Raw genomic sequence first — 27,978 nt, 5'->3', positions numbered from 1 at the left:
TTTTGACTTAATGTTATTTACATTGAACACATGCTCATAATATATTTTAAAATAATTTATCTTTCTTTTATTTTCATTTTTCCTATAAAATATATTTTTTTTATACATGATCCTCTGACAACTACACAGTGCAGAGCTATGAGTTCAAAAATAGAATATGAAGGACTAAGACAATGACATTGAAGAACAACCGTTGTATCATGCCGTCCTTTGTCTTGAAAAACGTAGAATATAAAACATACAAAATACATGCAATGTGCATACTGTATTCCTCTCTCCATGACTCTGTTGACCATTTGTATCCATTCAATAAATGACCACTGTAGAGAACCACAGTCTAGGGCAGGGGAGTGTGGAAGCTGTGGGAAGCAGGCATTTATGCTCAGGCTTTCAGCAGAGCCATTATGGTTTCCATGTAGCGTGCAAAGTTCTATGTATATGTTTTGACCATTCTTTATTTGGCATGTCTCCTCATTTTCAAAATGTTTGGAATTCAGCTCTAGAGGATGAACCAACCAACCTTCGTTAGGCTAGACTCCCTTCTGAGAGCATGCTGCTTTTTCTGGATAAATCATGGTGGGTCAAATCAGATAGAAATCCTGTGAGCGTCACTGATTTAAAACTGTGGGCGAACTGTAGTCTATCTATCATAGTCGGTGGTCAAAGCTATTTTTCGAGGGTATTGGCATGCTATTTACTAATGTTGGTACTCGTTTGGCACTTGTTTTTCACTTACTGATGATCACTTACAATCAAAAGTTTACAGCAGCATTGTATTCCATATTCATGGTTTAGCCTTATATTTTATATTTTACCACTTGCCTTCCCAGCATCAAATGTCTTGGTCCTAACCTCCTTATTTCTACCAACTTCCTCTTTAATTGTCTGTGAGATTGTACCATGTGCCTCATTCTTGTCTCTATACCACAGGAGAATAAACCACTGCTTTTTACAATAAACAAAAACATCTGCACTGTATATATTCATAAATACAAGGTCTTTAAATACTTTAAAGGGAAATTATAAAGGGCTTCTGGGGCTTCAGTGCGTAAATGGGGCTATCTTACAATGTTGGGTTCCTCACTCAGTAGTTCATTCTCACCCACTTAAAACAAGGCAAAGACGGTATACCTAAAGGGAATCTAAAGATGACTTTGCATCTGACGAGTTATTGTAGCTGTTTACAGGGTTGGCTCTGCCTTTGCCACCAGTCAATATTAAATGTTAGTCATACAAATCTTACTGTACAACATAATGGTAACCTGCCTTCAAGAAAATTACTGTCAAAACAACACAAAAGGAGATTGTACCTTTGCAGTCACAGAGTTCTGTTAGCTATGCTCCAAACAATGGATAGAAAATGCATAGGCTACAGCTAGAGCATACATTTGCTTTGTTGTCGCAAACACATTTTGTCACCATAATACACCTTAAGCTTCAGCAGGACTATCTGTAAAAGACCGCATTTGCCTCAGGGTGTTAATTTTGAAGCCATTTTGCAGACATGTCAAGATGGATTTTAGTTTCCATAGCATCATACTGTTCATTTTCAACCTCAACCATTTATCCTTGTCAATCAAATGGTGCACTCTAGAGAGAGGAAGGAAGGATATGAGAGTATATGTATAGAAATAGGGGTTACATTTCTCCTGTACCCATAGTTTGCTGTTTTCTTTACTTTATAGTAGTATTACTAGCAAGATTGGCTTTTCCTTTTTAAACAGAGTGCTAACTAAGTACCAAGAAGCAAGGTGACATAGTTGGGTTGCTATTACTTAGAGCATTAGTCAGCTGATTGGAAATGCATTCTCTATTGGTCAAGTGGTCGGTCTCCTGTTGTCATGGTGACAGTAATAGACACTAGACTCAGAAAAGCAAGGCCATTCTCTCATTGAACTTTCAATTACATGCAGATTTTCAGTTTTTCTTTTTACTCTTTCTAAATAAGTATAGTGGTTTCAGTTATTCCCTGAACATTAGTTGAGTTCGCCCAAAAGTAGCCTAAAATTACTGGCAAAAAAAATAAAATTTCTGTACTCAGAAATGTATTCACCAACAATTTCACTCTAGCGAAAAAGAATCAAAGACAAATGAGCGTGTTTCCTCTCCTCGGGAAGGAGTAGTCCCAAAGGGTCCATAAATGATCCACAGAGAGACACAAAGGACACAAATGTGCTGCTTTCCAAAGGGCCTTGTCAAAAGAAATTATAAAGCAAAAGAGAGCGAGAACACACAAACAACAATACATTTGTGTAGTTAGTGGTTTGTTTAAACATATTCAGAGAAGTGGCAAGTGTATATAATATCATTATAATACAATTTAATTTATTTACATACATATGCATACACACATTGGTGTGCGAGTGTAAATATGTGTGCGTATAATAAATCTTACACCCTGTCTTCTTAACAGTTTCAGAATATGGTTGCCATGATTGCCATATGAGTTGTCATTTGACTCCCCTGCACCCTCACTCGCCGCCAACACACACATTTCTACATTGGGCAAGGCCCAAAAGCCAGTCTTTTACCATTACAGTCATTCTATTGGATCCTCATTAACAGCATGCTAGCCGGAGACAGCTGCCAAGTGCTGCGTTTTCTCACTGACACATCTGACTGGATGTTGAATAGGCGAGGTAGCCTTTATCCAAGGCTCTAACTCTGCAACCAGAAAGCATGAGACACGTGTTGACCCGGTTGTCAGACATGGCCAATCTCCTGCTGCAACCCCAACCCCCATTGGCTGGGGCCACAGGGCATTAGAACCAAACCCACACGACAGAAAATCCCTCAAAGTGCTTATAAAGGTCCTACAACTCCATTGTCTTGCTCTCTCCTCTAAGACTGGCCTACCCTTTACAGGTGTAGACCTCCTCTCTCTGCGTGCACTGCTTGCATTCGACGTAGCAGCACCAGCGCACCTGACACTGGCATGGCCGGGTCACCACGCGGCTCTGGGTATTGTGGCCCCTGCCGCAGCAGATGGCATCGCAGTTCTTGTCCTTGTAGCACTTCCTGGCCGAGGTGCCTGGCGAGTACTTGCTGGACCGGCAGAAGCTGGGCGAGTCCTCGATGTGGAGCAGGTCCATGGTGCGTGGGATTGGGTCATTGCTGGGGCCTGGTAAGGGCTGCTGCTGGGGCCGGGCCTGGGAGATTTCCCCCTCCCCCGTGGCCTCGTTGGTGGAGCTGCCCACCTTCAGAGAGGCCTCGTAGCGCTGTTTCAGCTGCTTGCCGATCTCATGGAAGGGCGAGAGCTGCCTCCAGCATGTCTGGACGGTGCAGGAGCCTGAGACGCCATGACATTTGCAGGTAGTCTCTACCCCGGCTTTGATCACCTGGTGGTGGGAGAGGAGAGGAACATACAGACAGTCAGCCACCACAGGGGATCAAAGGGACAGCCTGAGAACAACATAAAATCAACTTTGACCGACTTTATACTTTGTATAGTAAGCAATGTTTCAAAGAAGAAAACTACCTAGACACTCACCTGTAATTTCTGCAGCACAATGGGTCTATGTAATACGTCCTAATATCATAATTAATAACCTCCAATATGAAGACTTTACTCATATCATACACGGGACATCAATGTATTAAAATGTGATGAGCACCGAGGCCATAATGATATTTTCTGCTGATACTCCCACCACAGAGTTAGATTATCTAGAGGCTCTACTTATTGGTGATAAACTGTCATTAACATAATAACAATTTACATGACAACATTGTCACACTGACGTCACTTCCCGAACAAATTCCAAAACATGTGGTACACTATAAGCAATCATTTAAAAGATAATCTTTGTGGGTGGGAGTGACGATACATCCTGTTATGATAATATTGGGTAATCGAGCTTGCTTAAAGTCATCATGGTTATTACTAGTAGTAAGTTGAGGACATAGCTGAGGCACTTTTCTGAAGAAAAGATCCCTTGAATTCCACAGCCATGGGAAAGAAGGAGACAGGATACCCAGAACCTGGCCCCTGTTCTTGGGAGACAGGTCCATCTCTTTCACCATGCCAACTCCATAATACTGCAGTTAGGCCAGCACGTGGAAAGCTAAACAAATCTATTTTATGTCAAATATGTTGAGGCCCGAAGATTTCTCAAAATGCATATAATGGGATCTATTGAACAGATGGCATGGAATATGGACTCAGTTCAACTTGAGAGACCACTTCTGACAGTTAATGTTCGACAAAGTAACATTTTCAGGAGTGAAAGGGTTGTTGCTTGGTCAGATACAGCACAACAGTAAATAGTACACGTTGCGACATAGCTTGAACTCTCTGTGGCAGGCAATGGTTCATTTGTGTACAGCTCAGTCAGCATCAACTGACCACAACATAAAAAAGTTGTGTGAAAATCCATAATGCATATTCTCCAAAGGAGGCTTGGACTGGACAGACAGTTTCTCTCCGGTTCTGTTCTCACACACTGGGAAACAGCTTGGGGGATAAGAAAGACGTGGTGCATATTCGCCACACTTGCAGTTCAGTTCAGGAACATTTGAGATGTCAGCTTTAAACTGTTCTAGGGATGCATAGCCTAGCACATTCCAAGGTTTGTGCTTCATATGGGACGTGGTACACCTCACTACATGTGCATATAAGAAAAAACCTGAACGAAAACAGCGTTGTAAATCTTTTATCACAAATCAAATATCCTGAGAGAATGGATTTGGAGAGCCAAGTTGAAGAGGAAGAGCACACCATGGGTCTTTGGGGAGAGATTTCTGTCTGCTAACAATTGGGGAAGTGTGCTTCTGCTATAATTTAAATTCATACTAAAATGAAAATGGCCACAATATGAGAAAATCTGAGTAAAGTTAGCGGATGCCAGGACCTTGACTTTGCTTTGGCTTGACAATTTAAGACCATTCTCTCTTCTTTTTGATTTTACTATTAAAATCACATCCAAGCTGAAAAACCAAACCCTCGTTCCCTCACCACAAACAATTGTCTACTCCCGCCAAGGCACAAACGAAGGCTATTATCTCTCTAATTTGAGAAGGAGAACCAAAGGTTGATAAATGAGAGTTATCTTATTTGACTGAATTTAGCAGTCAATTTAAGTGATTTAGGCTGGCCTTTCATCTTCCTATTAAGTGGGTTCTTTAGAATCTATAGTACGTGTTTAATAACCACAGCATGTGGGTAAATGTTTCTCTGTTGACCACTGGAATGTAGTCATAAAAACTCTGTCATTGTTATTCCTCTCGAGGTCACATTAAATTCCTATCTGGTCATTTTCACTGGTTCTGGTAATTTTGCTGTGTCTTTTTGACTGATGTCAACTTAGAGAACAATAATTTAACAACCCAACATTATATATGTAGAGATGTGTATGTAGGAGAATATATTCACCCTAGAATACGCCCATAGAACTCAACTATCTCAAGAGAGGGCAACGCATTCAGTAGCTCTACAAGGCCTAGATATATCAAACGCCACTATCAATCAATCAATAACTAAATCACTCAATCAATCAGTCAATCTGTCAATCAACCATCAACTATTCATATAGTCCTTTTTACAGCAACAGTGGTGACGAGTTGTGAGTTGTGGTCCCATCACACAAATCAACAATATCAAATGCACTGCATCATCCAACACGGCTCCACTCTACACTCACCTTCATGCCCACATTAGTGTTGTGCATGTCCACGCGGGCACGCAGGTCCTTGTTGGAGCGTTTGCCCAGGAAGTCCTTGACAAACTTGTTGCTGTACTTCAGGTTGTCTCCACAGCCACCCCACTGCCAGGCCTTGCGGTTCTCCAGGTCTGGTGCTTCATCACAGGTGCAACGCTCCATCCGCCCGGCGCTACACGCCTTGGCCATGGCGTGAGTCAAGCCTGCTGAGGAGACGGCATACAGGAAGGCTGTCTCCTTAAAACCTGGAGAGAGATATGGAGCAAGGGGAAGAATCAGATATCAGATATCAGTTATAAGCTACCAGCGTCCTACTGGGCGCTCAAAAGAAACCATTGAATGTTGACCTCACATTAAAAATAACCTACAACACTCTACTGTACTATCTACTATGGCCATTCAACGTTATACCATTCAATGATGGCAGCATAAATTGCAAAAATGTCTCTCCCCCTCCACCCATGAACATGAGTTATCTGCATGCTGAAAAAGTTTAACTCAGAACATATTACATGTATACTGATGTATGAAGTTGAGAAGCTTTTCTTTCCCTACCTCTCTTTAAAATGTTGGCTCTGTAGCGGCCCTCTAAAGAGCAGTTCCACCTCTCGAAGCGGAACTGGTACTGGCACTCCAGGGCGCTCATGCTGATGGCCTCCATGAGGGTCTCGGCCACACCCGGGTCTCGTCGACACATCCGCCTCTGCTTTTTCTCCAGTTTGAGCCGGTCGCACAGCTTGTAGTGGGCCCTGCCCACGTTCTCCTCGGGTTGGGAGCTCAGCGGTAGGATGGACAGGGGTTCATTACCTGTCAGTCTGGGGAGACAGAGAGAGATACCCGTTAGATACTGTCAGATTCTCCTGCTGTGCTCCTGCTGGCAACGCTTTGACCCAAGGGCCTTCCTCAAGTTTATTCCAGGCATTACCTGTCAATCTGAGGGAAGAGAGGGAGATGTTGTACTGTAACACACCATTAGGAGGGTTCGGAGAATGAAAAATCAACTACGGAACACTCAGTCAGTACTGTGGACTGGAAATGTCAAGAAAATAGTATGCTAAGTCCCAGATATAGAAGGCTGACCTTTATGGTCTAAGTCAGAGCTGGTTAATGTTCGAGGGATTTCGGCTGCCATTTTTTGAAGGTTGCATTTGAGTACAATGGTTAATGTTCCGGGGAATGCAATGTTTTCTGGAGATTGAGATCAACATTCACCATGTCTGTGTATATAGCACATTCTCAGCAGCTGAAGAACGTTCTGTGCTGATTTCTCTCTTTCAGGGTAGCTACCAATAAGGTTGCTAGTCATAACATCGCTGGCTAGCTAGCTAGATTGATACAGAGTGGTTAAAGGACATGATATGACAGATTTAAAACAATGGTCCCACACAGTCAATTTGACCGTCACACCACAGGCATGCTAAACAGTAGCCAACCAATGGAGACCTATCATATCCCAGAGACTAATGACTGTCACTCACGTCAACCAGCGGTGTATAGATTTAAACATGATCACACAGCGGGATTTACAGCCTCATTATAGAATCCTCATACAAACTTCCAGTGTTCATGACTCTAAAGCTGCAATTCATTTGAAATATAATGAGTCTAAGCTTCGTTTCTAAACACGGTATAGGAGAACATGTGGTAGAGTTGCACTCCTTTCGTCAGTTTATTTTAAGGAAGCGTATATAAAACACACAAGCTAGCCCGGGGTCTGCCGCATAGCTGGCAAAATCCTCCCTGACTGACCAGCGTTCTGAGGTTGTGATGGATAGGCAAAGCAGAGCATTACTTTCACACAGAGACGCAGGGGACATGACTGTCAGTCTGTGACCATGTTGGTCACACCATCTGACAGAATTGGCAGGGTAGATGTTCATTATGTGCAATTTCAGGGCCACTTTTACACCGTTAAAGTGAAAGAGAAAAAGAAATGGATTTATAGAAGAATTCACAAACAGACTCCTACAACGGACCCAGGCACATAATATGCCATTACTGAAAGAGTTTAATGCCTTTACAATGTCAATGTTTCCCTGCTAATATTGACACCTGCTATATTTGACAACAATCTGGGGTTGTCCTGACAACAGCCATCAACAAGGGATAAACATATTAGATTTACTCTGGAGGTGACAAGGAGAGGTTGTTTTTCTTCTTGTCTCCTCAATATAACTTCAGTGCTCTGCTCAGTGCCATACGGTGACCTGTCTCTGGCCTCTGCCATCAAAATGTTGGCATTTAGCAATGTGCCTTGAATGAACTTCCCTTCCATCAATCTCAATAAAACAGCAGAGGTTTATTTTATCTAATGGGTTTAGCATGTCACCAGACAGAAAGCTGAGGATAGGATCCTATTTTAGTTACCTTGTCATGTTCAAGTGAATCTGGTGTCAGATTTGGATGACACAGTTCTGATCTCATTCACAAAACAATGAACTGATTGCACCATGCACAATGAGAGTTCCATGCAGACATCACCAGTCACATGGGCAGAACAGGAGGCAATAGCTAGTCTAATGAGTAACTATGACAAGTGAACCGTACAGTAACTCTTCAGTGAGGAAAGATTCCGTCCTGGTCTATAAGAGTAGGACACAAGCTAATGAGAGGGAGAGTGAGCAAGACACAGCCAGCCAGCCAGCCAGCCAGTCAGCCACTATTAGCATTTAGCTAGCGTGTTCCTGATGCCAATGAACCAGAAACCTATTCAATTCAATTTCCAGCCCATGAGTCATTTGGGTACAACTATTAACCAAAGTCACGGCCATAGAGATTCCTTCCAGATGTCCCAGGCATAGACCATGTTGCAGCGAATGTGAACACTGATTGATTCACAGTCTGTATCTCTTAGAGTTACTGGGTACTTCTGTCATCTGTGTACATCTCTGTGTACTCCTTCAAGTCAATTGTGCTACATGTTCACTTTATGACCTCATTTGACTTCTGTCATTCAGAGCCAAACGGCCTCAATGAAGAAGTCACAGAGGTCATGTAACACACAGAGAGAGAAATCTTTCAAAACGGATAACTGATTGTGAAGTGTTTCCCCTGGAGTCTAAAACCATGACAAATATGGTCACATACTGCATACCAATATCCTATTATGTTAAGCCTATGTTAGCTTACGTTATTAGCATGTTATTACACATTTTCTGTGGAATACTATACAGTGCTTTCATAACCTACTATGTACATGGCATGCCCCATATGAAGAACATGATCTCAACAGTCCAGTGGTGTAAAGGGCAGGTTTTGCAATTTGTGTATTCAGATCAGGTCAAATGGCTCCTATCTCTTTTTTTTTCAAAACATGTTTGCCTTTCCTAACTTGTCTGACAACTATGAATTTTTCTAATGGAAACCTTACAAGCTGTGTCTTGACAGAAATTGTTCTCCTTTAGGGAGTAAAAGAGCTTAAGTACATAGTAGGATAGTCTGGCCTGACTGTGCCTCATTATGTACCGTACGTGTAGAGATACAAATGCTATCTTTATTCATCTTAATTGTTATTCATGTTGATACTATGTGTATCCACTAATATATGTCTACAACACAGTGAGGATAAAATAAATAACTTGTGTTATTTATTTATTGTGTACATTGACAACATTTTCACAACACTTCTGCAGTGGGCTGAGGCTCAATATTTGAATTATGGCAACACCATTTAGAGTACCTGCTTAATTCATTTCTACATGCCACCAGGAGAGCCAAGAGAATGAAAACTCCAGCCATCACTCAACAAGCCCTATGATTCACAGTTGAAGTCGGAAGTTTACATACACTCATTAACCTCTTTGATCTCTAGGGGCGCTATTTCATTTTTGGATAAAAAACGTTCCCGTTTTAAGCGCGATATTTTGTCACGAAAAGATGCTCGACTATGCATTTTCTTGACAGTTTTTGAAAGAAAACACTCTGAAGTTTCAGAATCTGCAAAGATATTGTCTGTAAGTGCCCCAGAACTCATTCTACAGGCGAAACCAAGATGATGCATCAACCAGGAAATGAGCAGAATTTCTGAAGCTCTGTTTTCCATTGTCTCCTTATATGGCTGTGATTGCGCAAGGAATGAGCCTACACTTTCTGTCGTTCCCCCAAAGTGTTAGCAGCATTGTGACGTATTTGTAGGCATATCATTGGAAGATTGACCATAAGAGACTACATTTTCCAAGTGTCCGCCTGGTGTCCCTGCGTCGAAATTGGAGCGTAAAGCCAGGTGCAATTATTTTTCCATTTGAGAGCAAGGAGAAACCAGGCTTCCACGAAGGATATATCATTGAAGAGATATGTGGAAAAACACCTTGAGGATTGATTCTAAACCACGTTTGCCATGTTTCAGTCGATATTATGGAGTTAATTTGGAAAAAAGTTCGCGTTTTGAGGGCTGAATTTTCGTTTTTTTTTTTTTTTTTTTTTTTTTTTTTTTTGGTAGCCAAATGTGATGTACAAAACGGAGCTATTTCTAATACACAAAGAATATTTTTGGAAAAACGGAGCATCTGCTATCTAACTGAGAGTCTCCTCATTGAAAACATCAGAAGTTCTTCAAAGGTAAGTTATTTTATTTGAAGGCTTTACTTGTTTTTGTGATAGTTGCCTGCTAAATGCTAACGCTAATGCTAACGCTAATGCTAACGCTAAATGCTACGCTAGCTAGCTACTGTTACACAAATGATTGTTTTCCTATGGTTGAAAAGCATATTTGGAAAATCTGAGATGACAGTGTTGTTAACAAAAGGCTAAGCTTGAGAGCTAGCATATTTATTTCATTTCATTTGCGATTTTCATGAATAGTTAACGTTGCGTTATGGTAATGAGCTTAGGTCTATAAATAGAATCCCGGATCCGGGTTTGGTCGTCGCAACAGGTTAAAACTTGTTTTTCAACCACTCCACAAATTTCTTGTTAACAAACTATAGTTTTGGCAAATCGGTTAGGACATCTACTGTGTGCATGACACAAGTACATTTTCCAACAATTGTTTACAGACAGATTATTTCACTTTTAATTCACTGTATCACAATGCCAGGGGGTCAGAAGTTTACATATACTAAGTTGACTGTGCCTTTAAACAGCTTGGACAATTCCAGAAAATTATGTCATGGCTTTAGAAGCCTCTGATAGGCTAATTGACATTATTTGAGTCAATTTGAGGTGTACCTGTGGATGTATTTCAAGGCCTACCTTCAAAATGAATGCCTCTTTGCTTGACATCATGGAAAAAAGAACAAAAAATTGTAGACCTCCACAAGTCTGGTTCATCTTTGGGAGCGATTTCCAAACACCTTATGGTACCACGTTCATCTGTACAAACAATCGTACACAAGTATAAACACCATGGGACCACGCAGCCGTCATACCGCTCAAGAAGGAGACGCGTTCTGTCTCCTAGAGATGAACATACTTTGGTGCGAAAAGTGCAAATCAATCTCAGAACAACAGCAAAGGACTTTGTGAAGATGCTGGAGGAAACAGGTGCAAAAGTATCTATATCCACAGTAAAACGAGTCCTATATCGACATAACCTGAAAGCCGCTCAGCAAGGAAGAAGCCACTGCTCCAAAACCGCCGTAAAAAAGCCAGACTACGGTTTGCAACTGCACATGGGGACAAAGATCGTACTTTTTGGAGAAATGTCCTCTGGTCTGGTGAAACAAAAGTAGAACTGCTTGGCCATAATGACCATCGTTATGTTTGGAGGAAAAAGGGGGAAGCTTGCAAGCCGAAGAACACCATCCCAACCACAAAGCACAGGGGTGGCAGCAACATGTTGTGGGGGTGCTTTGCTGCAGGAGTGACTGGTGCACTTCACAAAATAGGTGAGGAAAATCATGTTGACGCAACATCTCCAGAATTCAGTCAGAAAGTTAAAGCTTGGACGCAAATGGGTCTTCCAAATGGACAATGACCCCAAGCATACTTCCAAAGTTGTGGCAAAATGTCTTAAGGACAACAAAGTCAAGATATTGGAATGGCCATCACAAAGGCCTGACCTTAAACCTATAGAAATATGTGGGCAGAACTGAAAAAGTGTGTGTGCGAAAGGAGGCCAACAAACCTGACTCAGTTACACCAGCTCTGTCAGGAGGAATGGGCCAAAATTCACCCAACGTATTGTGGGAAGCTTGTGGAAGGCTACCCAAAACATTTGACCCAAGTTAAACAATTTAAATGTGTGCTACCAAATATTAATTGTGTGTATGTAAACTTCTGACCCACTGGGAATGTGATGAAAGAAATATAAGCTGAAATAAATCATTCTCTCTACTATTATTGTGACATTTCACATTCTTAAAATAAAGTGGTGATCCTAACTGACCTAAAACAGGGAATTTTTACTAGGATTAAATGTCAGGAATTGTGAAAAACTGAGTTTAAATGTATGTGTATGTAAACTTCCGACTTCAACGGTATGCCTGAAACATAATAATATACCAGCTTTACTGAACTTAGATATCGCTGAAGGAATGAAATAAGCGATGCTGCCCAGGAGATACAAAGTGGAACCGATTATTCATGAACTTGACAGTCTCAGTAAATTAAGTACCTGTTTTTAGAGAAAAAGAAAAGAAAAAATCCTAGAGATTTGACAGATGTAAGCATCACGCTCCTGAAGTCTGTAAGAACAAAATAAACGTATAGCCTTTGTAATGTACCGTACACAGCAATTCAATTATGTTAGGCACAATGGTTGCTCATGGCATAACTCCAGACCGTTTGCTACCGGTTGTGCTAAACTATACATGGGTGTGCCATTATTACTAATAACAGCAGTGGTGAAACTCCACAGTCTTCATTTTCTCAATCCTGTCACCATGACATGTTACATTCCTTAGTGGACACGACACACATCAGGAGCCTCAACCACTACTGTAACTATCACAGTCTCCTCAGTGTTAACTCTCCATAGAGCACAGATGCCTGGCTGGCTGCCTGCGTGGCCCTGCGGCTATCCACGACAAGAGTCAAATAAAATGTAATTCCTCAAAAGTGTCTGTGTGCTGTGACGTCTGTCTATCCGTCCGTCAGTCTGTCCATCTGTCTGCTTGCCTGTGTGTCTATCTGAGACACAAAGAAATTCTGAAGCTGGAGGGAGGCAAGAGACAACACTGATTCTTTGGGCTACTGCTTTGCCTGCCTAGCTGTGACTGACTTCCACACAAAGGCATGTTTTTATCCAGTTACCAAGAAGGCTGGGGGGCAAAGTGCGGATAGGAGGAGAGATTTGAGAAAATGGAGAAACACGTCAGGTCTTGCGAGAAGAAGCCACTGTGGCTCCTCTTGTCCATGTTTCCGCTATGTGTCAGACCAGTGTACATTCAAATGCTAACACAGATGTGCTTTAATTCCAGTTCCATTTCTGATATCTACAGGAGGAGCTGAGAGGAGGCTATCGGATTAGGTTTTAAAACACTGATTACTTCTTAGAGCTATCCTCAACATGCACTATGGTGGTCATGTTACTTTGAATTGTGCTGCTGCGTGTTGCCTAACAAGCACATTTGAAGAGGTGTTAGACAAAGAAGGAGAACCAAAAACCGTAAAGGCAAACTAGCTAAAGATCTGTTTAAAGATCACTTTACCTACATAATGTGCCTTATAGGAAACCCAATGCAACACACTCACTCAGACGATGCTGAGTTTTGCAGAGCCCAGTGTCACACACTGCAGTGTGAACTCATTTAACTCACTCAGAACAAAGGATGGAGTCGAAAAGGAGAGTATTGTGCACATACAGTAGCACTCCAGAAACTGATCTTGCAAGATCTTTGGTCTGAAAGTCATTTTTCTGTTTCTAGGAACACAGGAGTTCACAGGTTCTGAGTAGGAATAATGGAAAGCACTGCCCAACAACAATATCTCAATATCTATGATCCTTAAACATAACAAACAAACACAACTACAGGGTGTACATGGTAAGAGGGTAAGGTATATGTTAACAAGGAGGTATAGTTTGCAGTGTAGTGAGCTACTGCTGCTAGGTCTTACACATTAGAATGTAAGAGCATGTAGACCTGTGTTTTTCTATCATGAACTGTTTTCAGAGGCTGTTTCTGTTTGAGGTGTTGGCCCAGCAACATACATGGAACATAACACCAACAGAAAAATAATAAAGTTCACTATTATCCTACGTGAGGTAGGATTCTTACTGCTGTTTGCTCAGCTTTGCTTTTTCCTAACACTCACTCATTCACTCACTCATACACTCCTCACTCACACACGGACATCGTCGACCAAGGCTTCAAACAAGGCTAATCTCACTAGTTACCTTGCCTTCTTCCTCCCTGCCTGTGCCTTTAACGGTGGAGTTTGTTTAGGCCTTTCTCTCCACCTGTCAACACTCCCCATTGCCCGTGACATTTACTTTATATGCATTTTCCAATGCACAGGATGGCTGAGTGAAAACGACTCATTACGCAGTGTGTGTGTGTGTGTGTGTGTGTGTGTGTGTGTGTGTGTGTAGCCACACAGCCCTGAATCCCTGGAGGAAATCATTTATTCAGACTAAACTTTGCCGTCATCACCCTTCTGGCTTCGTGTCAGAGCACCTACCAGGACCCTGTCCTGGACTGCTGCTGCACTGGTTGATAATATGGTTGTTAATGTCACTCTTCATCTGGGGTTTATGAAGCGTTTATGAAAGGTTATTAAGGGTTACATGTGAAGGGGGTAGTACAAGAACATTTAACATAATCAAATATTGGCAGCTTGATAATAACCTTGATATCACATAACCTTTGGTCTAATATTGATCATGCTAATGAGTATGTGATGAGTATGCAATGACTCATTCATTACAAACATATGCAAACATGCCGAGATGCTGGCGAGTCATTCACACTTCATAACATCAGTATGTCAGAAAGGCAGTTCAGTACAAAATCTGCTGTCACAGGGGACTAATAAAAACACATGTTGTGACACAGAGAGCTGCAGTGCAACTAACTGATTGCTCTATAACAAATTTGCTCTTGCTGTTGTGAACTACTTCATGAGTAAGTGATGAACGTAAGACAAAAACCATAACTATTGATTTTTAGACCTCCAGATTGTTCATTAACAGTGTCAGGCTACATTGGCTTTTATTGACATCTAGTGATGCTGAGTGAGAAAAACAATAACTGACCCCCCTACTCCAATCAGATCCATGCTTTTCCAGACTGCAAACCATTGGTGGTTTTGAGAGTTCCAATGGGCATTTGGTACATTACATATTACACTTGGCTGTAATATGAAAATACAGTATTACAATCCCCATTGTCTTTCGCCAATGGCTATTCTGGTTGCACACACTGGCGGACTTACCATTAGACAGAAGAGGCCTCAGGCCTCACATCATTAAGGGGCCTTGTTAGCTGGGCATAATAAAACAATATATATTTGAATTTGTATTAATCATTTCTCTGCTTGCTCCATACTCGGATTGAGGAATAATAAATGAATAAATAAATAATCCCCATCAAAATCTGAATGTTTTGTACCAAAGCTGTCAGACAACAGAATAAACACGTGTGGGAGTTAGTTTTATGAGGAGCACAATAGTAGAAATAACTGGGGCATGTACTGTATGTTAAATAAAGCATACCCAGCCAACTTGACACAACTGTGGAAGCATTGGAGTCAACATGGGCCAGCATTCCTGTGGAACGCTTTCAACACCTTGTAGAGTCCACGCCCCCAACGAATTGAGGCTGTTATGCGGGGGGGGGCAACTTAATATTAGGAAGGTGTTATTAATGTATGGTATTGTCAGTGTGTATCAAACAGAGGCTACTGAAGGTTAGACAAATGTGCAGCTAGTGTGTACCCTTTCACCATCTCCATCCCACTTGACCAACAGGTGTGGGTGTGCATGTGTGTGTGCATATACTTGCATGTCTGCATTTGTGTGTGTTTGTGTGTGTCACGCACCTGCGCATGCATGTGCGCAGCATTTGTGTGCCTGTGTGTGTGTGTTTCTACGTAAAGTCAACACCTTTAAGAGTCAAGAGTCAACCCTGGCTGAACCCTCCTGAACAGAAAAGCAAGAAACTACAGTTTCTCATTCAGTCTCAACTTGCTGGTTTTGTGGTCTGGTGTCTCTAAGGTCAACTCCCTCTCCCCTCTCTCCCTCCCTGTCTCTCCTCTCTCCCTCCCTGTCTCCCCTCTCTCCCTCCCTGTCTTCCCGCTCTCCCTCCCTGTCTTCCCTCTCTCCCTGTCTGCCCTCTCTCCATCCCTGTCTTCAATCTCTCTCTCCCTGTCTCCCCTCTCTCCTTCCCTGTCTCCCCTCTCCCTCACTACCCCCCTACCCCCACTACCTCCTTTCTCCCTCTCCTCTTCCCCCCTTTCCCGCTGTGTCTCTCTCTCTGCTTTCCCTCTCCTATCCCTCCCTCCCCCTCTCACAGGGCTGCTCTCCCCGTTCCTCTCGCCCTGCTCACCCCTACCTACCCCCAAAGGCCAATTTAGTCTAAACGAATGCCAATCCCTCCAGCTGCTGGCTCAAAACAAAGCCTGTTCCCAGAGAAAACAAACCACCCAGCTGTCTTACGAAAGGTAACCCAAAACAATGGCATCCAACCAGACACAGACAGACAGACAGACAGACAGACAGACAGACAGACAGACATGTGAAAAGTGAGCAAGGCAAGCAAACAGAACCAGGTTCCATATTAAAAAAGCAGCCCCCGGTCCATATAATCCTATATCAGCACTAAGACCTCCAAGACTCTTTGTAAATACAAGCCCTGGGGTAGTTCACCTTCACCCCTGTCTGTTAGGGACAAACTACCATGCTCAACTCAGAAAAGTATAAATGTGATCTAACCCTGTGGTGGTAGCCAGGCTATTGTAAAGATAACAGGGGGAATTTTTAAAGAAAATTTGGGCTAGGTGTGACCTCTGGAGGGTACAAGCCATCGTCCCACCTGGTGTCTCATGGGCCAGGCCCTGCCAGAGGTAGTAGGGATGTCAGTGTGGTATTCTCCCTCTGCCCTGGTCTGAATCCAAGGCTGCTGCCTAGGCTATGTACTACTACTGACTGAACAGAAGCTCGAGTGAAAGAGAGAAAAATCAACATTCCGACTGTGGTATCCAAGTTATTGAAAATGTTTAGGTCCACATTTGATCTGTACTGGTGTAGAGGACCTACGCATAGTTCATAACAACTTTACCAAGTCAACCAATGAACATTACTTTGTAATTGTTGTCATCGTACTTTGCATCATAATGCCCAAGTTGAGTCACAGTTCTGATATGTCCCATTTGGGAAGGTGACTAGAGGGACAGAGATGGCATCATGCTTGGTCACATCCTGTATAGGTCAGCTGTTGAAGATAGGGGACTTCCCTCCATCCCTCCCTCACCCCCCTCTAAGACTGAGTGAACAAGACTTTGTAGTGTTAACAGACTAGGCATCACATCTTCCCCATTCAGGGAAGGTTCATTTTTCAAACGATAATGACTTGCTAAAATGTAAAGTTATGTGGGTCTGTTTTGGCACAGAGAGGTTGTGTTATGTGTCATGTAACTGTACAGTATCAATCTCAGGCCTTAAGAAGCAATAGCCATATGACTCAGTCCTCTCTCAACCAATGGCCGATCTTAGCTTTACCTCCTCAATAACCTTTTACTCTTTCCCCCATATCTGGCATAAATTCCAAGTGAAATGGAAACAGTGTCATTAAGTCTGTCAAAAGGAGGACATGCATCTCCATTCTCAACAGGGCATAGCTCTGCTCTGTCCTTCCAGCCCTACTGTACAGCAGTCAGGACACACCCTCTACCAGAGTCATTATCAACTAAACTATAGTCTTTAATCTAGAAAATGAAATACATCAGCAGATTCTTATTTCCCAATCTTTTATTCCAAATGCTACCCTGATCTGAACTATTGGCTCTGTAGCCGTGGAGCGGTCTGTACTGTATGCATACAGTACGGGGTTGGTTGGGGAATGAGACCATGGAGTTTGGTAAGAGGTTTAACTGCAGTGTGAGAACTCAAGGCTCCTAGGGTCAGCGGCTCAGTTGTAGTCACTGTGTGACTGGCACAGATTGGGCGCGCCACAACAGTGTCCACATGACTCCCCTGTTCTAGCAAACGCCATGGCACAGAGCAGCGCAGAGCACCCCTGTACCAGCACACTGACTGACCGGCACACCTAACACGTTCAGCCACGGCACACATTCATACACACCCACCGCATTCACACACCATTCACACACACACGCTCACACGAGAATCAGACCACCACTATTTGGTAAGAAAGAAAGTGAACCTGTGTATTTTAAAAGTGTACTTTTTGATAATACTCTGTACAATGGTTAATTGGTTATGCAGATTTTAGATTTGTAACACACACATTTACTATTTTACTCTTACTGTACAGTGGGCATTTCACTTCAAAGGGGTATCCAAGCATGTAAAGTCAAACCACTATCAGAAAAACAGTAGCTGTTTTCAACCATGCATTAGCAGCTGAAAGACTGGCTAAGTTTAGTCATTATTAACGGTTATTTACAGTTTCTACTGAGAGATTGCAAGGTTTGCTTTCTTCTCTCTCAATCAGGGAATTCAAATATAATTACTGGAAAGCCAGCAGAAGCTAAATTCAATACTCAAGCTGTAAAGCCAGTAAGGGTGGTAGTGGTACAGTATATTGTTTGCACTGCAGTCCTAAGTAGAAACATGAATGAATGAAGGTGATAAACTACCGTCCTGTAGCTACACACTGGTTATAACATCAAGGTACTAACTCTTAGTTACAACTGAAGAGATGTCATTTTGGCTCACTTTACATTAAGTACATCCACCTGGATTCAATCAGGTCATAATGAGATTCATATGGTGTTCCATATGGGTAAGAATCAACATACACTGAGAATTTATCACCCAATAAAATATGAATTTACTTCATGATTCTGACTTTGGTTTTTGCTAAACATTCCGAGACCTTAACTCTAGATTCTACATGTAGATTCATTTCTCAAGGACTTGTATTTGAATTCCAGCTATGGATCAGAGACAACATGGGGTAACGTGCTGCTTTGTGCTACCTGCCTGTATGGCAAGACTGCATGTAACTGCATACGACCTCCTTGAACCCATCACGACCTGAAAATGAGGTAAGAAGAGTAGAACAGATGACTTTTCGAAGCCAGAATCCAAAGCAAGCATTTGTCAATCTGGCTCATCCTGGCTGGAGACAAGGGCCACACACACACACACACACACACACACACACACACACACACACACACACACACACACACACACACACACAGACACACAGGCGTTCTCCCACAGACTTGGGTAAAAGAGAAAATTGGCCTGTGGTTAAGGACGGAAAACATATGACATGGCAATCCTGCTAATTAACGTCAGATCATCAATCCCAGACCACTAAAAGCATCATGATTCTATATTGGTTTTCCTGTTTTGCAAATTTCCCTTGTCGAGGCTATGTCCCGAGCCCCATCTGTAAAGAACATCATGTGTCTAACTCTATACCTTCTGTTACCAATGAGAATTATTTTCCGTTCCATATCTGCGAACTACCAGCCATGAAGTACACAGCTGACTGGTAAAGGCTGGATAGGAGCAGGAGCCACTCCCTCCTTTTAAAAGACAATATTTCTTAACTGTGGTCGGTCTCGGCATGCTGACGATACCAGAACCTTAAGCCCTTCGGATGTGAGTGAGCCAACACATATTTTAAAGACCTTCCCAAATGCAATAATGCCATGTAATCTTCAACATATACAGTAAAACCATATCATTATACTGTACAGAGTGTATCCAGATTATCCACTACCCAGGCCACTGCAGACATCAACTAAAACCTTCACAACAAAGGTGTGTGTGAGTAACCTCCAAATGATTCAACTCAAAAATATAACTAATCTCACTCCAACAGGCAACATTTGGTAGAGGGACCATTTCCATGACAGACTGCCTTAACCTGCTATTCAAGGAGAAATTAAGTGGAATGAATTCTTATTTCTACATAACAATACAGCAAGGCCCTGCTGTGAGTGGGCTGAGTTGAGTGACATTGGACATGCAAGTGGATCCAAGTCAGCATTTTGTACTCTACATTTATTTTGACCACAACAATTTTTTTTCCTGAATTTGTACTTAAGCAGTGTCCGGTGCTTTTAGATTTGGCTGTTTTCACATCTCATTTCCAACTCTCCTTAGGTTACACAAAGGGGTTAAAAGGTGCTGAATGAGTCCTATCCTGGGCTCCAGAAAGAGGCTGCTCCCCCCTGTGGTGGCTATGGGCATAGCACCCCTTTCACCAGATGCTTCGTGGGAGGACATAGACCTAACTCTACACAGTGCAAACTCTTACTCATAAGACAAGCTTGAAACAATGCTGTGCCAAACATACCAGGATGGACAAAAACACAAAGATAACAAAGCTCTCTCTCTCTCGTTCTGTATTCACAAAGGGCATATGGGTGTTTAATCTAAGCCTCCAGCAGGTTTGTGTGGTGTGATCTCACCACTAGCCAGACTCCATGTGATCACAGCTAACCCCAAGCAGCCAGCGCTAAAAGAGAATCCTATCTTCTTGGCTCACAGTAAAGTGATACCCTTTGAGGTGTGGCTACAGCCACAGGATATCCTCTGAAGTTGGGAAATCCCTCTATCCCAGGCAGGGAACGCTTCCCACTCTGACTGCGCCCTGCCTGTGAGCTAGCCTAGTGTCAGGGCTAATCAGTGCTTAAGGCTTCTGTAATGAGAAGCCCGCCACCACTGTCTGCCAGCCTAGCCCCACGCCAACGCCAGCCCTTATTGACTGGTAATCACCCTGAATCTTTACACAAACCACTGGTATACCAGCAGCAGCACGCACATGAGGGGAGCAGGGAAGGGGAAGTGTTTAGATGGAGACTGGCTGTTGAGCAGCCTATAACCTCTTGTTTCATCTCCATACAACACTGGAAGCACACCAAATGGAGTTTGAACCTGGTCTTCCGCCCACCACAACAGTGTTAGGACGCTAAGCTAAAGCCTAAACATTAACGCTGGAGACAGTGGAGAAGCAGCACAGTGAGTATATTGAAGGCTACAAATGAATCTGCTTTGTTACGTTGTTTTAGGCATATTGCAACTTCCTCTTAATAATGTGGCTGAAAACAATGACCTTTGGGAGCTGGAACTGAGGGCAGGGAACATAAGGCTGTCGAAGCAATAAACAACCCTATTAACACTCATTGTGATGCCTTAGTGCAGGGGTTCCCAAACCTTTTTCCTCAGGGCCCCCTTTTTCACATTTAAAAAATGTCACCCAAACACACTAATACAATACCAGTTTAATGTTATTCATTTGAGGAACTTAGAAACATTTTGTTTTGAAGATCATTTCCTGCAATTCTACATATACAGTGCCTTGCGAAAGTATTCGGCCCCCTTGAACTTTGCGACCTTTTGCCACATTTCAGGCTTCAAACATAAAGATATAAAACTGTATTTTTTTGTGAAGAATCAACAACAAGTGGGACACAATCATGAAGTGGAACGACATTTATTGGATATTTCAAACTTTTTTAACAAATCAAAAACTGAAAAATTGGGCGTGCAAAATTATTCAGCCCCCTTAAGTTAATACTTTGTAGCGCCACCTTTTGCTGCGATTACAGCTGTAAGTCGCTTGGGGTATGTCTCTATCAGTTTTGCACATCGAGAGACTGACATTTTTTCCCATTCCTCCTTGCAAAACAGCTCGAGCTCAGTGAGGTTGGATGGAGAGCATTTGTGAACAGCAGTTTTCAGTTCTTTCCACAGATTCTCGATTGGATTCAGGTCTGGACTTTGACTTGGCCATTCTAACACCTGGATATGTTTATTTTTGAACCATTCCATTGTAGATTTTGCTTTATGCTTTGGATCATTGTCTTGTTGGAAGACAAATCTCTGTCCCAGTCTCAGGTCTTTTGCAGACTCCATCAGGTTTTCTTCCAGAATGGTCCTGTATTTGGCTCCATCCATCTTCCCATCAATTTTAACCATCTTCCCTGTCCCTGCTGAAGAAAAGCAGGCCCAAACCATGATGCTGCCACCACCATGTTTGACAGTGGGGATGGTGTGTTCAGAGTGATGAGCTGTGTTGCTTTTACGCCAAACATAACGTTTTGCATTGTTGCCAAAAAGTTCAATTTTGGTTTCATCTGACCAGAGCACCTTCTTCCACATGTTTGGTGTGTCTCCCAGGTGGCTTGTGGCAAACTTTAAACAACACTTTTTATGGATATCTTTAAGAAATGGCTTTCTTCTTGCCACTCTTCCATAAAGGCCAGATTTGTGCAATATACAACTGATTGTTGTCCTATGGACAGAGTCTCCCACCTCAGCTGTAGATCTCTGCAGTTCATCCAGAGTGATCATGGGCCTCTTGGCTGCATCTCTGATCAGTCTTCTTCTTGTATGAGCTGAAAGTTTTGAGGGACGGCCAGGTCTTGGTAGATTTGCAGTGGTCTGATACTCCTTCCATTTCAATATTATCGCTTGCACAGTGCTCCTTGAGATGTTTAAAGCTTGGGAAATCTTTTTGTATCCAAATCCGGCTTTAAACTTCTTCACAACAGTATCTCGGACCTGCCTGGTGTGTTCCTTGTTCTTCATGATGCTCTCTGCGCTTTTAACGGACCTCTGAGACTATCACAGTGCAGGTGCATTTATACGGAGACTTGATTACACACAGGTGGATTGTATTTATCATAATTAGTCATTTAGGTCAACATTGGATCATTCAGAGATCCTCACTGAACTTCTGGAGAGAGTTTGCTGCACTGAAAGTAAAGGGGCTGAATAATTTTGCACGCCCAATTTTTCAGTTTTTGATTTGTTAAAAAAGTTTGAAATATCCAATAAATGTCGTTCCACTTCATGATTGTGTCACACTTGTTGTTGATTCTTCACAAAAAAATACAGTTTTATATCTTTATGTTTGAAGCCTGAAATGTGGCAAAAGGTTGCAAAGTTCAAGGGGGCCGAATACTTTCGCAAGGCACTGTATACAGTAGTTTAACAAGACTCACAACACATTTTAGGTAGGCTATTTCATGATAATAATAATAATAATCATAATCATTTAGTGCTCCCGAGTAGCGTAGCAATCTAAGGCACTGCATCTCAGTGCTAGAGACAGCACTACAGACCCTGGTTTGATTCCCGGCTGTATCACAACCGCCCGTGATTGGGAGTCCCATAGGGCGGCGGACAATTGGCCCAGCATAGTCCGGGTTAGGGTTTGGCCAGAGTAGGCCGTCATTGTAAATAAGAATTTGTTCTTAATTGACTTGCCTAGTTAACGAAAGGTTAAATAAATAAAAAATATATAGATAATCATAATCATTATGGATAAGGAAAATAGTTGACACCAAATGTTATTCCGCTACCAAATATGTTTTATGATGATAACTTATATGAACCCTCAATTTAATTATACATATTATCTTTTACAGAAAGTGATTAGATCAATTGAAAGCGAAAGTCACACATTGTATAAGATTACTTTCCAAGAAAATAACAATTTCTTTGACTCCTCGACTTTAGAAGGTCGTAGCTCAGCTTCTGAAAGCTATAGAGACAAATCAAAGATATTCCCATGTGCATCAGAGTCACGTCTTCCTCTGGCATTTTACCATTTGTTTCTAGCCTAAAGCATTGTGGATTAATGCATCATTTTATATTGGTATAAACAATTGTGAATTGTAAAACGAATTACATTTAAAAATACATTTAATCCTCAAATCAAGGAAAGTCCCCCACCCCCCCACGAAACATTGGCGCAGCACCCCCTATGTTGGGAACCCCTGCCTTAGTGATTGGTAATTCACCATACGTAGCGTAGCTGTGGGTATGATTCCTGTATATCCCGCAGCACGTAAACTAAATAAAAACAAATGTCTGTTTGAGTCAGTTTAAGGCTTGCATTGAATGCAGTTTACAAGACCACAAAAGGCCTTTCCATGGGCCAAAAGTAGCCTTTAAATGAATGAAGTTAGCTTGTTTAACAGCATTCTGCTGAAACTCCTCAAGGTGAACTCTTCAGCTGGGGTCAACTAAGTGAACAATCTCACTCCCTTCACTTCTCGAAAATACAACCCAACAAAGAATATTCCAGCAAGGTACAGTATTGTCTAAGCATGAGAATGAAACTGCAGCTAACTTCCTCAATGGTAAGTCTAATGATACTGGGCTGTGAGGGAGAAGCAGCACCTGCCACAACAGGCTCTACAGGGGAACGTAAATGAGTGCTCACATTCTTGTGGTAAAGGATGACAATTTGAGTGGGTGCTTGACCACGCTAGGAATCCCACCCCACCTTCTGCCGCTGCAGACTACGGGCAACAGAGACGGTGTGTTTACTTTACACTTACGCTCCACCACACTCGGGAAATTGGGTATGCAACATCGACCATCTATTTTGAGTAAATCAGTACCCAGGAAGAAGGCCGAAGGATGTGCTGTCCTCGTGCTCATGGCAGATATTTATTTGAACAAGTGTGTGTTAGTATGTATACTCCACTCAAAGTCAGACAGCCCAGGTACAGTATGTGTGTGTGTGTGTGTGTGTGTGTGTGTGTGTGTGTGTGTGTGTGTGTGTGTGTGTGTGTGTGTGTGTGTGTGTGTGTGTGCCTGTCTGTCTGTCTGTCTGTCTGTCATGGGTAACCAGGCAGGGAGTCTGCAGAGCTAGTCGGCACTGTCTGAATGGAGGAAGGAGGCCAGCGGGCTGATCAGAACAGGCTTTTCTCACTGCAGGAAGTTGGTATTGGTCTCAGTAGGGGGCAGACGTGCTCCCCTCTGAGATGATGCCTGGAGAGGATAAAACACGCTCAGTAAGGGACTTGGGAACAGTGGACTCTTGGGTGTGTGTTGTTGCTATGAGTGTGTGTGTGTGTGTGTGTGTGTGTGTGTGTGTGTGTGTGTGTGTGTGTGTGTGTGTGTGTGTGTGTGTGTGTGTGTGTGTGTGTGTGTGTGTGTGTGTGTGTGTGTGTGAGCGTTTGTGCGTGCAGGCAAGTGGGCATGTGTGTTGCACTAAGTGTCAGTGGTGTCCGGTTTCTGGGTAGTCGGTTTGGCTTTGGGGCAGTATCAGAAACATTTTCTGTGTATCTATGGCACCTATGTCATCTGTTTGTCTCATGTTCTCTGGTTTAAAGGGATAATTCATTCACTGACACTCATCTCATTCATAGTATCATCACATCCTCACACCAAAGGACCCTTTGCGCTTCAATCTTATTACATGCAACTGGTTAGTTATTGAGGGCCAATGGTTATGTTGTTGGATGGTTATGATCTACCACTATGTCTCTATACCTCAAAAGCTCACTTGATACACATGTGCGATGATGTGGTTTCTATACCACTGGGCTGCTGAACAACTCTCACATGTATCATTTTCAAGACAGCATAACAGTCCAGACTGAACTAGCATAGGTCTAAACTTTACAGTAAGAACACTAAGTAATGACAGTTACCCTAACATTAGGGGTTACTTATGTTTATTATCTGTAATAACATGTCGGATTTATGGTGATAGTAACTTCCTCTGTCAACATACTGTACCGGTCAGGGGACATAACCTTTTCAGGAGTGACACATTAGACCTAAACGGACACTCCTATCATATCACACAACCTCTGGCAATGCAAACCATGATCGTGATCCAAAAAGTAATTATTTCCAAACAGCGCTATTCCTTGCTTCCACCCTAGTCCGCTTTGTCCGGTCCTTCCTAATTTATTTGTTTCCTTATATGAGATCTGAGAGAAGGTTAGACCCATTTCAGCAGCCCCTGAGGCATAACAAACCAGTTTACTGCTTCATAATGTCCAACGGGTCCCGGAGGGCCCCTCCCATCCCTGTGTCCCCCCAATGGTTCACAGCTAAACAATGCCCTTATCGTATATAGGCGGCAGGTAGCCTAGTGGTTAGAGCATTGGGCCAGTAACCGAAATGTCGCTGCTTCGAATACCCAAGCCGACAAGATGAATAACCTGTTGATATGCTCTTGAGCAAGGCACGTGACCCTCATTTATTTCAGGGGTGCCGTACTATCGCTGACCCTATAAAATAACACATTTCACTGTACCTATCTTCTGTATATGACAATAAAACATATATATTTATTTGATACCCCTGGAACTATACTGCTGGTGTTATCACTGACTCCACTCCACAATTTGTCAAATACAGGTTATAAAGCCCAGTTAAATAAAGGTTAAATTAAAATACAATTAAACCAGCCTAAATATTTCAGTGCTGCCAGGAGTCCACATTTGTTAGTGTGAATGACTCAAATCAACTTCATGAGATCTATTGTTTGCAACACAAGGTGGTGGTGATTACTTCTGTCATCAACAATCTATTGTTTGTATATTTTAGACAGAATGTGATTGGAATGATATGGTGTTCATGGTAGAATAAATTATCCCTAAAAATAATATTACGTTTCTGACTGAACTCTCATAGTTGCTGTAAGGTTGCAGGTGCCACTGAGAATAGATTAGTGATATATAAACCACCAACTGGGAAGGAACTTTGTGTTATAACATATCCAAGCTACAACATGCCTGCTGTAGGCTACTTGTATCCTTCACACAAGAGATTTGAAGGTGATATTGCATTTCTTTTCTTGCTATCTATAGGTTAATGGTCTTCCAAGGAAGTCTGAATCCTAATTACTGAAATTCATCAGAAAAGACCAAGGCTGCCAGTAGACTCGATATATTGAGGTGGTCATAGCAGGCTACACCTTAAAAACGAAGGCGTTCCCTGGGAATAACATGTTTAATTGTTCCTTAAATTTAAAAAAATATATACTGTCCTTGATATGATAGTATCTCATGAGATTGGGCAACGAACTGTAAATGCTGGATACATTCTTTCAAACTGTTTCTAAACTTAGTGGGAGCGCGAACCATATGCCAAAATTTTCTCTATATCGATGTTTATGCTAGACGGGGTGTTTTCTATGCAAGCTGAACAGACGTTTCAGACACCGGTTAAGTGAGCTGCATTGCTTTATTGTAACCAGCTGTCGCGACTGAATCCTTCACTCACCTTTCGCCCCATGTCTGTTTTCAGAGCCGACTTCAACAAAATAATCACACCACTCTGCTACTTTTCATTCAAATATGCCTGATAGGCCTATCAATGGCTTAGCGTAGGATACCTGTCAGAAGACTAGTAGCTTTTGGGATCAAATTTCTGTTGAACAACACTTACATAAGGGTTTTGTCAAAACTAGCCCTATTAGATCCATGTGAATGTGTCAGGCAAATACATGCTGTGTGTCTAAACCTGCCCAGAGACAGCTGATTGTGGTTATTTTACTGTAGATAATCCCAACTCCTACTCCCCTTAAAAATATATATATTACAGCATATTACCCACCCCAAAACCTTCGGTAGCTTGAGCTATTACACCGGTCTGTAAACCCACTGAAAAGCCGACTAATTAATCTCACATCTACCTGCTCTCACCACCCGCAGTGACAGCCTACTCCGCTACCCAAGTGTCTCTGAACTGACAGTTCTGTGCAACAATGTTGCGGATACTTGAAATAAATCACAATATAGCTACAAGGACACCATGCAGTAAGTAGCCTAACCTATTCATTTGCACCACGTTTGATATTACTAGAGGACACATCAACAGGGATGAATGAGAGTGCCATTCTTATGCCATATTTACGCGATACGAAAGTTGAAACAATTGAATGAACCGTATACTAATATAAGTAAAGCAATTTATCCGCTCTATCAAAGTTGCTCTAAGAGCGCATGATATCTCGTAATAAACTCTAATCAACGACAGTGTCATGAACATGTGGATGGATACAGTGCCTACCCGAAATAAGCTGTTGTCGGTCCGGGCAAATTGAAAAGGTACACTATAACTGTGAACGATAACCATCCCAGGAGTAGGTGTCCATCCAGCATTTTGCTGCGGCTCCAGGGCAGATCATTTCGTTTCTCCTGAGTAGCTGTATAAAATCCCTTGTTGTACGTTCGGCACTTCTTATAGAGAGAGGACATTTGCGCTCCTCCCATTAGCGGAGAGCAAATCTGAGTGAGGGAAAGGGAGTGTGTCTGTGTGTGTGTGTGTGTGTGTGTGTGTGTGTGTGTGTGTGTGTGTGTGTGTGTGTGTGTGTGTGTGTGAGTGTGTGAGAGAGAGAGAGAGAGAGAGAGGGAGAGAGAGAGAGAGAGAGAGAGAGAGAGAATTGTGAACCTGTTTGTTACAGATTATAAATATAAATTGCTTTCAATATTTTAAGTATCACTGATGTTGTCAAACTGATGTTGTCACACACACTCACAGCCT

The 27,978-nt window shown here is 42.3% G+C and overlaps 1 protein-coding gene across 1 annotated transcript; it reads right to left on the bottom strand.

Annotated features, from left to right (window-relative positions):
• Positions 1-61: 61 nt before the first annotated feature.
• On the bottom strand, positions 62-27,707 carry LOC139387374 (protein Wnt-9a-like). The gene is made up of 4 exons (XM_071133511.1): positions 27,505-27,707; positions 6,213-6,472; positions 5,640-5,902; positions 62-3,338 (listed from the first exon to the last, which is right to left on the bottom strand). Exons 1-4 carry the CDS (start codon positions 27,705-27,707, stop codon positions 2,853-2,855), a joined length of 1,212 nt encoding a protein of 403 aa, XP_070989612.1. The 3' UTR covers positions 62-2,852.
• Between the last annotated feature and the right edge of the window lie 271 nt (positions 27,708-27,978).

This window comes from Oncorhynchus clarkii, chromosome 28 (genome assembly GCF_045791955.1).
Source record: "Oncorhynchus clarkii lewisi isolate Uvic-CL-2024 chromosome 28, UVic_Ocla_1.0, whole genome shotgun sequence".
In the NCBI taxonomy this organism is placed as follows: domain Eukaryota; kingdom Metazoa; phylum Chordata; class Actinopteri; order Salmoniformes; family Salmonidae; genus Oncorhynchus; species Oncorhynchus clarkii.
This window is presented reverse-complemented; position numbering and strand designations above follow the sequence as displayed.